Below are 16,494 nucleotides of genomic sequence, written 5' to 3'. Positions count from 1 at the left end.
TTGTGCGGGAGGTACCAGAAGGCATGGTCCGATCTCTACCATCTTTATAACAGATCATGTGTTGATAGAAATATTAAGATTTGCCAAGTTTGGATGGAATCGAATGTTAATTTCGCGTTTTATGAGCTTCATAGATATTTAAAATTTTGACTCTTTGTGGGGGAGGTACCAGAAGGAGTGGACCGATATATCCTATCATCACACCAGACCTTGGGCTAATAAAAATATTGTGAAGTTTGAAATATGAAGGGGACAGGATGCTTATTTCGGATTTTGTAATCGTTTCGAAACTTTGACCCTTTGTGGGGGAGGTACCAGAAGGCATGGTCCGATCTCTACCATCTTTATAACAGATCTTGTGTTGATAGAAATATTGAGATGTTCGAACTTTGGATAAAATCGGAGGTTAATTTCGCGTTTTATCAGCTTCATAGACATTTAAAATGTTGACCCTTTGTGGGGGAGGTACCAGAGCGAGTGAATCGATATATCCCATCTTCACCCCAGATCTTGGGTTAATACAAATATTGTGATATGTGTAATTTGAAGACAATCGGACACTTATAAGATTTATAATTATTCCCAATTTTGTGGGGTAGGTTATTGATGGAGTGGATCGACATTGTCCATTTTCGCACCTGAACTAATGACAATATTAGAATTTGCAAAGTTGAAGCAAAGTCGGATTATCTTTCTGTGCAGAAAATTATTTTCTTTGAAAATTTCTACTTTTTGTGGGGGAGGTACCAGAAGGAGTGGACCGATATTGTCCATCTCCGAACTCGATCTAAGTTTGATAATAATATTACGACGCACCAAGTTTGGATCAAATCGGATACTCCCTTCGAGAGTTATCGTGCGCACCAGCTAGAAGACAGACAGACGGACGGACATCGCTAGATCGTCTCCAAATGTCCCGAAACGGATTTGTTCCAAAAAGACCTAGGGTCTATAAAAACCGTTATTTGGATGAGGTACGTTTTGGCCGTATCAAATGATATATAACCACTCTTCATGTTCACATAGACCTCAGTAGTAAGGAACACCGTTGTTTCATCTTGAGGACAGATATCTGATACTGCAGTGACCAGTTACTGCAGACTTATTAAGTGATAGAAAGGAGCTTGTTCTTCTCCTCGTTATTACCGTTCAGTTGGCCTCAGATACTCTGCGACCGATTTCCAAGTGCCAGTCTTCATCAGCCACTTCATTCCCCACCATATTGTTATGTCGTAGAACCCAACGAAGCCTAATCAGTCCAAGTTTTCCAAGGATGGCTTTCTTATATATACCCACCCTAGCCATATGGCTTTCTTACATATACCCACCCTAGCCATATGGCTAAGGGTATAAAAATGTTTCACATCAATTCGCGTATGTATTTATCTAATGATCTACGCATAAATGGAACTTTCCAAAATTGATCTTCGACTAACCACTGAAATTTCATCCATTATGTCTGATAAGACGCCTAACCAATGGCAAAAAGTGTCGCATAATGGTTGATGTGTGGGACTTCGCTAGATTCCACTTTCCAACTTCATCTCTTAGGTCATTAAAAACTCAAAATGAAAAATGAATATTATTAAATAAATATCACCAGATATTTTACAGTTTGTTACCTTTCCTATGTGGTAGAGAATCCTAGGTACTTCCTCACTTCATGGTTTCTTTTTTAAATATGTTTTCTTCGAAAAACTGGTTTTCGATAAAGACGTTTCCTCCTTGTCAAAGTAAGGCCACCCAATTTCGCGTTAAATAAACTCTAGCCCCAATCTCGAAAATATTGATTACTTTACAAATATTTGAGGAGGTAGAAAGTGTAATCTGAGCTGTTACCGTTTTACATCCAAACATCTAGAAGCAGCAACTACTTTAAAATATTTCCATGTTCCCTTCAAAAATCGATGTCAACAATATGAATTATGTATTTAGATTAGAATTTTTGTAAAAGTCAATAAATAATCACGGTGCCAAACATTTCTGTTTTCTCGCCAAGTCACTGATAATCGGAGATTTAAAAACCGGTTTGTGGTGCCATTTACCTTTTAAAATATTCCAAAAAATATTAAAAACAGATAAAATGGACTGTAACATAACAAAACAAACAAATAAGATTGAGTCGAAAAATAAAAAGATAATATGGATGATGATACCACCACGAGGTTTTCCCAAATAATGGGTGCAACTATTAAATAGAAAATTAGAAGAAAAAAATTTTTTTGTGTATTCACAGTCAATATAGAAGTATCCGTTTGGTGTGAAAACAAAAACTCATTGCTTCTTTGATTGTATTGAGATCATGAGATTTATTCAATGTGGCCATTTATCTTAGCAACGACAAGCAATTTACCGTCACTGACACTAACTCAAGGGGAATGGGTTAAAAAGGCGATATTTATTTATCCATACAGCTTTCATCCCATTTTCGAGAATATTTGCAGAAAATATACACACTGTATTTTTCAAGAACTATGGAAAGAAGGCATTCATATCCTACTATATTAAAGTGGACTCTATATAAGACTGCAGAATATTGCTTGAAAAGCATACGAACCTGCTCCAGTTTACTTCGGGTTCTAAAACAGTGCAACATATCACATAAATAATAGAAACCTTACGTCGATAGAAGCCAGTCATTCAAGGGTAAAAAAGCCACTTTCCCTCAATATTAAGAAACTCTAGCCTAAACTTTCTTATGTCATAATGATGTCCCACAGAGATAGACATAAAAGTGGCAGTTTCAGTAGCTAAAAGGTGTCGTAAGGTTTGATTGAGCTCTTCCCTAAACATTCAAATATCATAGCGATGTCCTACAGAGATAGAAACCTAATTGGAAAAGTGGGTGTTTCAGTAGCCTTAAGGCAACCCAAGGAGTAAAGAATTTGGTAAGTCCTTGACAAGACAGTAGAGGTCCATGTCTCTGCCACAAACTTCAACTTCCTGTTATAAACGTTACCTGATGATTATCACTTAAAATATATAAAATTTTAAAGATACAGGGCAAAACGCAGTTTACTGGATGGTCCGCCTAACCAGGTAATGCCTTTGGAAAACTTGTAATTGAAGATGGAATCTATGTCTGAAAGTCTCCCAACTGTCAAATAGCATATATCTGTTGTTAGAAAACAAGGTGCAAGCTGTCTAGTCTGCCTAGCCAGAGAATGGCTTTGACAAACTTGTAATTGATAATGAGATCTATATCTGAGAAGAACGTCAAATTTTCCGCCACATATGTCTCCTGTTAGACATTTTCAAAGTAGATGTTCAATATTCCCTGCCTCTTCTTCGTCTTCACATAGCCTACAGTAGTCAGAAATATCATACTGCAGTGACCAAACCGTGTGCCTACCACGATTCTTATCTAAGACCTACTATGTGATATAATAAAGCTTGTTCTTCTTGATATTACTGGCCAGATGGCATCTGATACCCTGCAACTGGTTCCCAAGTGCCATCTTCTTCCAGCTTTTTCGTTTAGAGATTTTTGGAAACACCTGATACAATAGCTTAATGGTGATTTAACAGTCTCATAAATTGGTGGATCAATCGACTGGTATTCGCCTCGTTCTTATTCATCAGCCAGTTCAATCTTCACAATTTTCCTAAATCCTGGAACCCAACAAAGCCTAATGTGTCCAAGCCTCCACTTGGACAAAGTGGAGGCTTTTCTTGCTGGCAAGAGTGTATCTCGATTTAAAGGCACTTGACTCTTTAGCTTTGAGAGCCGCTTAACTATCCTATGGATCATAGATACCAATGCTGGTGTTAAATGAGTAATCTTGGCTGATTAGGGGTCACCAAACCAGCAACTACTACTTGTTCGTGATCACCCATAGATAGCTGTGGTTTTTGTAGGCAACTTTAGAATGGCTGGTTCTTTTAGTAGAACTCAGGGCGAGTAGAACTTAGGAAATTCCAGATCGTAGACCCTCGCAGGAACCTTTCTTATTGTGGGAGCTGTTGTTATAGCACCCCACCTGCTAGAACATAGACCGCTCCTGATCATAGATCTTATCATGGTGAGACTAGAGATTCATAAGTCGTCATTCCGTAAATTGATAACTCAAGCGACTTGCCTGGGTGAAACATTGATAGGGTTTGAATCAAACGATAGCGTAAAAAATCAGAAAGGCATAGGTTCAAGTGTTCCAACAACAAAACCTTGTGAAATTTCCTGTCCAACTTTTTTTAAGAAGTATTTAGCCTGCTAGAACTGTTCCCGATCATAGATCCTATCATGGTGAGACTAAAGATTCATACAGCGTCTTTCGATAAATTGATAAGACCACTTTTGGCTGGGTGAAATATCGATAGAGTTTGAACCAAACGATAGCGTAAAAGCCCAAGGAAATAACACCACATTGTGGAATTCCCTGTCCTACTTTACGCAGATTAGATTTCCTTTTTCGGAATCCCAGCTACCACATGCATTCCAATAATATTTCCTTAAAACCACGAATTTCAATTTCAAATTTCAAAACCTACTCCAACGTTTTAGAAAATGCTTCTTTTGAGTAGGTCTTATGAGAGTGTTTCCAAATTTCTCCACTTTCCTGGCCCTGAATACTGCATAATTATTTTACATTTTTTAACCTGAAAATAATAGATTTAATACAAATTTTATGTTGCCAAAATTCAATAAAATTATTACCTTGGCAATTATTAATCACTCCAAATATTTCCCTTTTCCAAAATGCATGAGTTTTTTATATTTTTGCCACCTACGATCTCTGATCTTCTAAATTTCGATTTTTCATCTTTTCGTGACCTACGATCTGATCTTCTAAATTTCCTTGTATTATTCACTAAAAATCTTCTTTTGTACAAAAAAATCCATAAGTGGATTCTATAATACCCTGAGTCCCAATTCCACCCATTCATCAGGGATCGTGGAATTAAATTTGCCATCAAATTTTGATTGCTATTGTACAATTTATGACCTTAACAACTACCAATAATTCCCACGAGTATCTCAACCCACTTGCAAAGCGATCGATCATTTCCCTAATTTCCAATAATCCCTCTATGACTTTCTATATTTACCTTAACAAATGAAAAGTAATAACAATTAAAAAAAAAACACAATTGAAAACAGAATTCACATTACTTACCTAGGTATCATTATCAAATAGCTCAACAAACGCCTCAAATCATCTGGTTTTAAGCGATCCCGCTTGGGTGTTGCCGGAAAGCAAAGGATCGGACCACCACGTCTGTCCCTACCACCGGTAAGGAAGACGACGCGCTCCTGCAACAAGGTAAGAATGTCGCGAGCGCGTTGCCCGTCCATGATGGCGACGACGACAATGGAGAATTTTTGGTAATGATGTTAAATTTCTTCACTTCTCACGAGAAACTTTAGTCACTAATTTCGATTTGTTTGGAATTTTGTTTAGGCTTTAAATTCTTGGAATCTTGATTTCACTTGGAATTTATGGATTTTTTGTTTAATTTAATTTTGTTTTTATTTTCGTTATTCCTATTCCCCTTTCTTCTTTCGGTTTATTTTTTCGTTATTTCATAATTAGTAAGTGTTTAAATTTGTTATTGTTGTTTTTTCAGTAGATTTTGGGACATTTCGTATATTTATTGATTTTTGCAAAATTTTGGCAAACATTTTCAGGGCCATCCTAGGTTGAAAATATTATATTAAGCTCTCGCACACTCACTGGCGGCACGGCACCGACACACAACAACAAACTACACGGAGAATAATTCGCGGCTTAACTCTAGTTTAGTAAAAACTCTTCAATTTTTTCGAAAATTTTTTCTGTGGTAGGTATTTTAACCATGATCCCGGGAAACTATTTTTTTCTTGGGGGACGGACCCGGGACCCCAGATTTTTGACCCGAAGGTCCGGGTTCAAGACCCCGACTAGACCCGGATCCACTTACCCGATATAGACAATATGGGTATCTTTGGAAAGCTTATGAAAATACCTATCCAACAAGTGGTCACATGATGGGGTAAGATGTTACGGTTCGGAAGTTATAGTCAAATTATCGATTTTTTGGACCCGGATTTTTTATAAAACCCCCAAAAAGTCAAAAAAAGGTCCATTATGGGGGACAACAAAATTGATGCCAAATTATAGCTGACACTTCTACCTTTCCAAAAAAATTCAATTTGTGCTAATACCTTTACTGAGTTCAGAGATATGGGTCTTTCCATCCGCATAACAATAAAAAAAGGTATATTTTGCGTAAGAATGAAATTGAAAAATCTTTGGTTCGCGTTAGCCGGTGTAGGACATACCCAGAGGAGATAATCTCAAGCCCCGGCCGAAGGCCGGCTATTTACAAAAAGTGTCAAATTTAGAAAACTTTGGTTCGCGTTAGCCCGTGTGGGACATACCCAGAGGAGAAAATCTCAAGCCCCGGCCGAAGGCCGGCTATATACAAAAAGTGTCAAACTTAGAAAACTTTGGTTCGCGTTAGCCGGTTTAGGACATACCCAGAGGAGAAATCTCAAGCCCCGGCCGAAGGCCGGCTACTTACAAAAGGTATCCAATTTAGAAAACTTTGGTTCGCGTTAGCCGGTGTGGGACATACCCAGAGGAGAAAATCTCAAGCCCCGGCCGAAGGCCGGCTACTTACAAAAGGTATCCAATTTAGAAAACTTTGGTTCGCGTTAGCCGGTGTGGGACATACCCAGAGGAGAAAATCTCAAGCCCCGGCCGAAGGCCGGCTACTTACAAAAGGTATCCAATTTAGAAAACTTTGGTTCGCGTTAGCCGGTGTGGGACATACCCAGAGGAGAAAATCTCAAGCCCCGGCCGAAGGCCGGCTATTTACAAAAAGTGTCAAATTTAGAAAACTTTGGTTCGCGTTAGCCCGTGTGGGACATACCCAGAGGAGAAAATCTCAAGCCCCGGCCGAAGGCCGGCTATATACAAAAAGTGTCAAACTTAGAAAACTTTGGTTCGCGTTAGCCGGTTTAGGACATACCCAGAGGAGAAAATCTCAAGCCCCGGCCGAAGGCCGGCTACTTACAAAAGGTATCCAATTTAGAAAACTTTGGTTCGCGTTATCCGGTGTAGGACATACCAAGAGGAGAAAATCTCAAGCCCCGGCCGAAGGCCGGCTATTTACAAAAAGTGCCAAATTTAGAAACTTTTTTAATGAACTGGTTAGAATCGGGTTATGCGGATGGAAAGACCCATATCTCTGGAACCGAAAAAGGTATTAGCACAAATTGTAGCATTTTGGAAAGGTAAGAATGTCAGCTATAATTTGGAAGCAATTTTGTTGACCCCCATAATGGGCCCTTTTTTGACTTTTTGGGGGTTTCATAAAAAATTCATAAAAAAAAAAAACGATAATTTGACTATAACTTCCGAACCATGACAATTTACCCCTTCACGTGACCACTTGTTGGATAGGTATTTCCATAAGCTTTCAATCGATACCCATATTGTCTATATCGGGTAAGTGGATCCGGGTCCAGGCGGGGTCTTGACCCCGGACTTTCGGGTCAAAAATCTGGGGTCCCGGGTCCGTCCCCCAAGAAAAAAATAGTTTCCCGGGATCAGCGTAAAAATACCTACCTCTGGAAAAAATTTCGAAAAAATCTAAGAGTTTTTACTAAACTAGAGTTGTTCCTAATTCGCAAACAAAACTTTTGTTTGGCAAGAACAGAATTGAACAGAACGGAACACATCACAACGGCGACGACAGCAGCAGTGCACATATAAAAGAGCAGAGGCATCAGCAGGCAAAAAGTCATGACAAAATATTCACACACCAACAACACAACAACAAAAGTTAAAAGAAAACATAAAACAATGATAAATGAAAATCGCAAAATGAAAACAAAACTACACCACCAACCCAGCCAGGGCAACGAGACACAACCAAACCAAACATTAAGCGCACACACAGACAATGGCGCTGCTGTTGCTGCTCTGGCGACGTCAACGTCAAAGCTCTGTCAGCATGTGTGTGTTGTTGATGATTTCTTGCTCAGTTCTGTTTGTTCTTTTTTGTATTTTGGATATTATTGTTTTGTTTTTTCTTTTCTTTTTTAACTTATTTGGATTTGTTGGTTTGACGTTTGATTTACTTTTCAATTATAGCTTTCTTTTTTTTTCTCCAAAAAAAGAGACACACGCACACATTTTTTGCAATTTTTTGTTACTTATTTTCTTTACTCAATTAGTATTTCACAATTCTTCTTTCTTTGGATTTTTATTTTTTGAAAACTAAAAAACTTGTAAATTCACTTCCATGCATGGCGTATGACTGTCTATCGTCCTACACTGACAACTGGATAATATTATTGGTGGCTTAAAAGACTACCACACATCACATCACAACGACGACGACATTGTACATATGGGTGTTGGTACACAGTAGAACTCGGAACCAACTGCCAACTGACATTTGTTTGTTTTAAAATTCCACCCTCGTCTGCATTGTTTCCGAAATTATAACAAAATATCAGCACCGACTGATTAAAATTTTCTTCATTTAGGGGAAATTAATGAAAATATTTGGCCATAAGAAAAAAAGTCGGGGAGGGCGACCGAGCATTGCACCACCACCATACATATCATATGTCACAGGAAAAATTATACCGCATTTACCCACTCGCATTTGCACACACACTCTTTGTTCTTGTTTTCTAACATACGTTTAATGTTAAGCAAAAGGGAGAGCAGGAAGAAAACCATATTAAAAATCAATCAATAAATATAAACCACACTCGACACTCGGTTCAATTCTTGTTCAATGATAGGTATCCAACAAATAATAATTCCATTCCATATTACATTAGCAGGCCCACAATGGTAACAACACAGCGGCGCGGTCGTGGCTTTTGCTCAAAGCCCTCTTTTTTTTACAGCACATTAAGTTTTTTTAGTTGACTGGCTGGCTGGCTCAGTTGTGCTGTATGGTGTTGTTAGAATAGGGAACTCAGACCTCTTTGAAATGAAGAAAAATGAAAGAAATACACGCACCACAAACACTCAACACACACACATGTACATAATTGCTAAGATTTTTTCTTTTCTTATTGCTTGTGGTGCCTCAAAAATTGCTTCTTCTTCTTTTGATGATGCTCATTGATTTTTTCTCTTCTTGCGGTACTACATTTTTTCTTTTCACATTTTTCCGTATATTCGGTGATTGCATTTATTATACACTACCGCTTATTGCAAATTCACATTATAAATTTTATTTTTCAAAAGTATTTTTAAGGGGAAACATTAAATTTTCCCATAATTTTTTAGTTTTTTCGCCACTAACTACTTCATCATGTCCATTGAAGAGAAGAACAAAGCCGCCACTACCGCTTTTTTTGCAACGCCGTTCCCAGCAGACGTTGTCACTTTGAATTTTAATAAGCCGCAAAAGGAAATTAGTGGTGGACGTAACGGGCAATAAGGGAATGTAAACAAAATGTTTACGCATTGTAAAAAATTAAAATAGTTGTACTCCATAATATTTTATGCAACCTGGGACTCAATCCTAGTTCAATAAAGGTGTGAAATGAGAACTTTTACAATCGAAAGAATTGACACCGAACAAAAACGTCAAAATCATGTCTACAATATTGACTACCAAAAAGCTGATAAAAATAGCACAATAAATTTGAAAGATATGTATGTTTGCAGATTTTTTAATGAATTTCAATAAAATAATAGTGCTTTTGATATTATTTTTCAAGTCTTTGAAGTACGGTAAAGTGGCAAAACAAAGTAGAAACTAAACACACTGGTGTGAACCACCCTTATTAAATGTAACGGCATCACGTTAGCAATACATTGACAGCGTTCTCACATGAATCAGTCAGCTTTGTATTTCTCACAATAAAAAAACCCAGGAAACACAGGAGCTCATCAAGTGCGTCAGATAATTTTTTCTTGGGATTAATATCTGGAATCATATAAGATTTTGTGCTATTTATCTAAAACCAGCAAACTGTGGTTGAATCACCAGCACATTTGACATTTTCTCCAATTGACGTTGTTTATAAAAATTCGCAAAAATTCTACGTAAAATAAAATCAACTTTTCAGCATCGTAAAAACAAATCACGATTAAAGACCCCAAACCAGGAGGAGGAACCCCACCAAACCAAAAACGTAAATTTTGCATCAACAGCCACGGAACAAAAAGATCCAGGGATATTCGAGGAGGATACGGCCGGAAAGAGAATATACTCTAATCCGAGCGTATTGCGAGAGGAGGACAATCATAGAATAGCAACGACACCAATACCACCCCAAAGTAGCACACATCAGAGGACAGCAGTAGCAACAGCATCATATCAACAATTGAAACCAGCAATTAGTGATAGCAGCGGTAGACGGCAAGAAATGGAAACCAATCTAAATAAGGTACTGAATCAGGGAGTACGTCATCAATTAAATGGTTTGCTATGCAAGTACACCAATGTAATGAAAGGTATGTGCTGGTCACCTGACAGGGTGGATGTTTTTTCTTATTTTTATTTGTATCGACTATTTTAGGATGGCAGTACCGATGGTTTGCAGTGGATCCACAGAGCGGCATACTGAGCTATTATTTGTCTGATAGCACATCGGCCAATGATGATGTACCACCACCTTCTCATGTCTTAAATGGTTCCCCACGTGGCCAGGTACATTTGGCGGGAGCCGTTGTTTGTCCCAGTGATGAAGATTCGCGCACATTTTCTATCGGCTGCGCTTCCGGTGATACAATTAAACTAAGAGCCGCAGATGCTAGAGCTCGCCAAGAATGGGTAGATGGCTTGAGGGCTGTGGTGGAAAGTCACACCAAGGCCATGGATATTAGCAACTCAACGCCTTTGCCACCACGCGAATTGTTGGCTGCATCGGATGCCATGGCCTCGGCCCGACAAGCTCTATACTTAACCGAACAATGGTAATGGGAATTTTCTAATCATTTTTTTTTTTTGTTAATTTTTCCTTTTTTGTTCTTTGAATTGTAGCAATGCTTCCCTAGCTCGAGCCATTGAAAATATCGAATGCGAAACATTTTCACCTACCGACCCAGATCTGTTGTTAATGAAAGCAATATCCACCGCCAGTACACAATGCCTACATCAGTGCCTGAGCTTGTTGCAGCGCCATCAAGAGATTCATACACCGCATTCGGAGACAACTAGTGTTAATTAGCGCTACACGGCTTGGCCCGTGAAGCAAACAAATCATGTTGTATAGCAAAAAGAGCCAACTCACTGTGGCACGACTAATTTACATTGATTTATTGTGTTTATTGTTAAATTTATTCAATGTTTTTTTAATCACCCTTTTTCCTATTATCCTATAAAGCGTAACAAAAGTGCACCATTTATTCCTGCCCTTTGCAAATAATAAAATGTATAGCATACATATATCATATAACAATGTAACAACCATAACATCATTCAACCATTCCGACTTGTCCAGATTTATATACCAAAAAAAAAGCAATACGCTTCAAGCGCGTAACGATTGACAAGTTTTTACAAACTTATTGAATAACAATATTACGCCGATTGCAAAAAAACGTTTAAATAAAAGCCTTCTGAAGTATTATCCTTGGTCTTTCATTTTAGAATAGAGTTTTCCTTTGAAAGAATATTGTTGGTTAATGCAAATTCTAGAAGTTCAGAGAAGTGTGGCTAGTATTGGAGGCATTGCTTATCCCACTTTGAGGACATTTTGTTATTAGTGATTTTAATTTTTTAATAACCTTAAAGAATACTCTAATAACAGTATTCAAGGTTATGTCATGTGCGTACTCACGCCATCTATACGCCACATACCGAAACTCGTATAATTTTGTCTGTCACACCAAGTGACATATGGTTTGTTTATCCTGTCATTTCAAAAAGGGAAATTTTAAATGTGGAAAACATATTGGAAATAGGGAGCCAATAAGCCATGTAAAATATTCAAAGTCTTTTTTTTTATTTCTGGAGTTCTTGGCAGCAGGAAGTGGATCGAGCAAAAAGAAAATAGTAAAGTTTTTACACACGTTAAATACAACCGGTGTAATAATACCCGCATATCACAAAACAAAATTTTAAAAATATTTATTGCCTTTATTGCACGAAAAGAGAAAAAAAAACCTCAATAACTTTTGAACAAAAGGAAGTAATCCAGCACCAAACACCTTTGCCAGCATCGATAACGATATTTGGACCACCGATCCCGACTCCTCTGCCCATCGTTGGATACGCTGTTGAGCACCAGGCATTCCGCGGTGCTGAGGTACCTAAAAATAAAAGAATATAAAACTGATATGGTGTAAAACGAGCTATTGACTTTAACTCATTACTTACCTCCAAACTTATTGATAATTACTTGCGACGGACGGACTGCCCATAAACCTAGAATAAAAGGGTATAGAAAATACGTGGCCTTAAGGGTAGACATTTCCTTTTGTTTTCTTTATTATTCGAATTTTTATTCTCATATCCTCTCCGAATAGATAGAGCTCTCTCTAGGCAGGTAGGACAGGTTATTAACCACCAGGAGTTAGTTGCTCCCATACACAAAAGCTTAATGTTGTCCCTTTGCTTTTACTCCACTTAAAATAGAAGAAAACTTTTTATTCAGGGTTTGAACTATAAAACTAAAATACAACACTCATACTTACGAGATTAACTGACGGATAATAAGCTCCATTGCCAGCAATCACCGCCATAATAGGACCTCTGTTCAGCATCCCTGGAAAAGAAAGAAGAGCAGCCATCTTATATTAAATTTATTAAATAAATACCCAGAAGTGGTACTTACCTAAGTTTCGTTATTATGTACAACGTTCAAAATTATAATACTTACGATTTTCGAATATTTTACACTAGTAAAAACTCTTTGCACTAGTAATAACCTTTTTAACAATGTGAATTTCAAAGTTAAAATTATCCACAATTTTTTGTATTAAAAATTAAGAACCTTGAATTAAAAATAAAATTATAACGATGGATATGAATTAAAATGTCTTCTCCATAAGGAAATTTAATTGAAGGTTAGGAGGGTGACGTGCTAAAGAAGAGGTAGGTATGGGGGCAATATGAACATGTTTTGATTGCCAAGGTGGAACAAGTGTTCCAGTGGGAGGGAAGAGCTCGGTTTAACACCTGCCGAGTACTTTCATGATTTTTTTTCCATATAACTGGTTGCTTTTTCTTATTTATGCTGTGGTAAAAGTCATTAATAGTTTACTATTTCTCTCGGGCTCGGAATACCCTTTTTTTTTTAATTTTGATCAGTCTGGCATGATATTTTTTTTGTTTAACGTATTGCCAACCTAGTCAATGTCGTCAAGAACCACCCCCATCCGGCGAGCACTAGCCGTGCAAAAAGCCAACATGCCAGCAATGACGATGTTTGATAGAAAACAGGAATTATGTGAAATCAACTGACGGTAGTACGTGACAAAATGGCGCCCACAACGTGGGGCCCGAGATGAAAGCAAAAAAAATAATTGTAGCCATATATTATTTAAAGCAAGTAGGTCCCGTTTGAGTAACTCAAAGAGTCCTCCCGGCTGCCACTTGGTTTAAATAGTATACATTTTGAACGATATTTCTTCATTTTCAATATCACGGTCCAATGTTAAAATCTCAGTCCCGACCTAAAGTTTTCTAAATCGGGGTCGTGAGGTGGAGATTTAATTTTGAATCACCAAACCTTTAGGCTACATATAATCGTAGGTCTTATCGCCAGTGTTAGTAACACAACGCATTTAATTGCCACGATTGTGTGGAGTTTTTGGGTCACATCCAATTAGTTTTTCATTGCAATAGCCATTTTTAACAATCATTTTGTATTCGAAAGGAATTTCGTTGTCCGGAGTCAATTCTTAGACAGAAACACTCATAGTATAGTCAACGAGATTTCTTTCGATGTCACTAGGTTGTTAAACCAGATTTTCCATATCCACAGTATAAAAAGTTAAAGCACAGGATTGCAGGAGGTAATTATTTTGTTTACCTTATTTCTTTTAAATCTGAAAGTAACATCTACTCTTCTAATGGCCGTCACCTAGAATCCTACCTTATGATATATTGAAAGACTTTTTGATATTATTTAATACATCATTATTTTCCTACCTCGACAGAAGTAGAAGCATTACTACTAGTATATATGTTTCCTTGATTTTTAGTTTTTATTTTTAATATTTCTTAGGAACACAGTTATTAGTTTACTATTAATTTTGGAATGGTTTTGACTAGAAGTGGTAGTAAGCTACAGCCAAATAATATGGAAAACAACGAAGAAGCAGTTAATTCCGAGCCAAGGGTAGGGGCACAGAACACGCAAACTCAAGTTCCTACGAACAACCCACCAACTTTGCAAACCAACACTGGAACGGGAGGCATTGTCAGATCGTCAAGCGCTCCATCGATTGGCAGCGATGCATCGATCAGTCCGGATGAACTGAATAATACTATACTTTCTCCAGCATTTTCAAGTTTGACCGCTCAGAACGTAAGACGAGAATTTCGACAGGGGAATGGAGACGATAGATCGGAATTCAACCAGGCTAATAATCTGCAGGAAATGATGGCATCCATTGGGTTAGCACAAGCTCAACTGATGCGCAGTATTGAAGTGATTCGGCAGGTTCAGCGTGATCTACAGCAAGCACGGCCAACCGTGAGAAATTCCACCGAGGAAGGTTTGTCGGCTGAACACGCAGCTGGGATACAGACTCCAGCTATAGCTCCAATGACGCGTGCGCCACCGCCACTAACACGTTATCCGACAGTTGTAGAAAACACTCAATCAATGCACGGAATTAGGGAACCTCCTCCATCGCAGGCAGTTCGAAATGAGGCATCAGGAGCCGAGAATAACAATCCTATCATTGCGGTGGATACCAGAGGTCAAGATTATACGGGGAATCCAACAGAAATGAGACCTCAGAAGCCGTCGAATGCATCATCCTATCACGGAAATGTAGCTCATCAAAGTAGCAATCGAAAATACAAAGTTAAAGATTGGGGAATGCGCTTCAATGGCAGTGAGAAAAACGCAGATGCTGAACATTTTATCTTCTGTTTGGAGTCTACGAGGCAAGACTATGGTTATCCATTTGACGAACTTCTCAGGGAGTTCCCACAGTTACTTGAGGGTAGTGCCGAAAGTTGGTACTGGCAGCAACGACGAATTGCCCCGTTTAGGCACTGGAATGAGTTGAGGGAAGCATTTTTAGCCCAATTTCGTCGGTACCAGAATGAATTTCAAATTCAAAAAGAAATTATGGGTCGTCGTCAGATGCCGAATGAAACATTTGATGAGTTTTTCGATGCCGTGCTCAAAATGAGAAACCAACAACGATCTCCATATGATGAAAACGACTTGGTAGAGATCATGAAAGGAAACTTAAAATCATCACTTGCTTCTCTTATTTTCCCTATTCAAATTAAAGGGTTGAACCATTTTCGGCAGGAGGTCAAACGGGCTGAATTGATGGTAGCTGGACAAAGACAAGCATACCAGCAAAGAACGTTTCAACCACAGAAAGTACACGAACTAGAATACACAGAGGCCGAATCTGAATTGGACGTAGACGCTTTAGCAGTGTCCAACCGCTACACGTGTTGGAATTGCAGAAAGGTTGGTCATAGTTACATTGATTGTCCTGTACCCATATCAAAGGTGTTCTGCTTCAAGTGCGGAAGAGAGGGAGTAGTTTCCCCAAAATGTCCAAGGTGCCAGGGAAACTTGAATCGGAGCGTTCCTCGAACTGGGGAGGCGCGCTCCACCCAGACGGAGTCCCAGCAGGAACAGTAGAGGGAAAGTGTAACGCGAAGAAGGTAATCTTATTAGTCAACGAAAACAAGAGGGTGAATGAAGAGAAGCCGATATTACGAGTGTTGAAACCATTGCATGTAAGGAAAAAGGAATACGAAGAAGCTAGGTCGAGAATTTTCGGTGTAGTGTCCAATAAAGTAAAACGGGCTAGAGAAAGATACAACAAGAGAAGGAAATTGAGAAAGGAAATTGCATCTACTACCCTATATGAAGGTGAAGATTCGAGATTTTACACCAAAATTCACATTAATGGCGAAGAAATTGAGGGTCTTCTTGACAGTGGAGCAACGGTGTCTTGTTTAGGTAAGGGTTGTCTAGATCTGGTAGGAAAAATTGGTTTAACTCCTCAAGATTTCTTTTCTTTTGTTAAGACTGCAGATGGAAGTCCACACAAGATAACCGGGAAAATCCGTGCAGATATTACCTTCAATAATATGACTCACCCAATAGATTTCTTTTTGGTTCCTACACTTAACCGACAACTCTTCCTTGGAATTGACTTCATGAAAACCTTTAAAATGTTTGCGTCTGTTGAGAGTCTCACCACCAACGGCGTCAGTCTTTGTGATGAGGCTGATAGTGGAACCAGTGATGACAGAACTGTTCATAAATTGTCTGATCCACAACGGAAACGTTTGGATGGGATAATAGCAAGATTTCCTTCTTATTCAACACAAGGCTTAGGCCGGACTAAGTCTGAGGTCCACACGATCGACACAGGTGACGCAACT

The 16,494-nt window shown here is 38.5% G+C and overlaps 2 protein-coding genes and 1 long non-coding RNA gene across 7 annotated transcripts in view; 1 reads left to right on the top strand and 2 right to left on the bottom strand.

Annotated features, from left to right (window-relative positions):
• The window catches only part of LOC101892109 (kalirin), a 144,734-nt gene extending 135,422 nt beyond the window's left edge, over positions 1 to 9,312 (bottom strand). For 2 of the 5 annotated variants that reach the window (XM_059119510.1, XM_059119514.1), the window contains exons 1-2: positions 8,964 to 9,312; positions 5,115 to 5,633 (exon numbers count right to left, since the gene is read on the bottom strand). In XM_059119510.1, the coding sequence (XP_058975493.1) occupies positions 5,115 to 5,293 (179 nt within the window). In that variant the 5' untranslated portion in view covers positions 5,294 to 5,633; positions 8,964 to 9,312. Of the gene's footprint in view, positions 1 to 5,114; positions 5,716 to 8,963 lie in introns of those variants that run through there. The other 3 variants (XM_059119512.1, XM_059119511.1, XM_059119513.1) reach the window with 3 other exon arrangements.
• A 485-nt stretch (positions 9,313 to 9,797) lies between these two features.
• On the top strand, positions 9,798 to 11,530 carry LOC131801218 (oxysterol-binding protein-related protein 11). The gene is made up of 3 exons (XM_059119515.1): positions 9,798 to 10,412; positions 10,478 to 10,874; positions 10,942 to 11,530. Exons 1-3 carry the CDS (start codon positions 10,325 to 10,327, stop codon positions 11,126 to 11,128), a joined length of 672 nt encoding a protein of 223 aa, XP_058975498.1. The 5' UTR covers positions 9,798 to 10,324; the 3' UTR covers positions 11,129 to 11,530.
• Positions 11,531 to 12,032: 502 nt separating this feature from the next.
• On the bottom strand, positions 12,033 to 13,147 carry LOC131801300 (uncharacterized). The gene is made up of 3 exons (XR_009341773.1): positions 12,597 to 13,147; positions 12,280 to 12,527; positions 12,033 to 12,212 (listed from the first exon to the last, which is right to left on the bottom strand). It is a non-coding gene; the product is annotated as an uncharacterized LOC131801300 (long non-coding RNA).
• Positions 13,148 to 16,494: the final 3,347 nt, after the last annotated feature.

The sequence above is a fragment of the Musca domestica genome, unplaced genomic scaffold (assembly GCF_030504385.1).
Source record: "Musca domestica strain aabys unplaced genomic scaffold, Musca_domestica.polishedcontigs.V.1.1 15, whole genome shotgun sequence".
Taxonomy (NCBI): domain Eukaryota; kingdom Metazoa; phylum Arthropoda; class Insecta; order Diptera; family Muscidae; genus Musca; species Musca domestica.
Note: the sequence above shows the minus strand (reverse complement) of the source record. Positions and strands in the feature narration are given on the sequence as shown.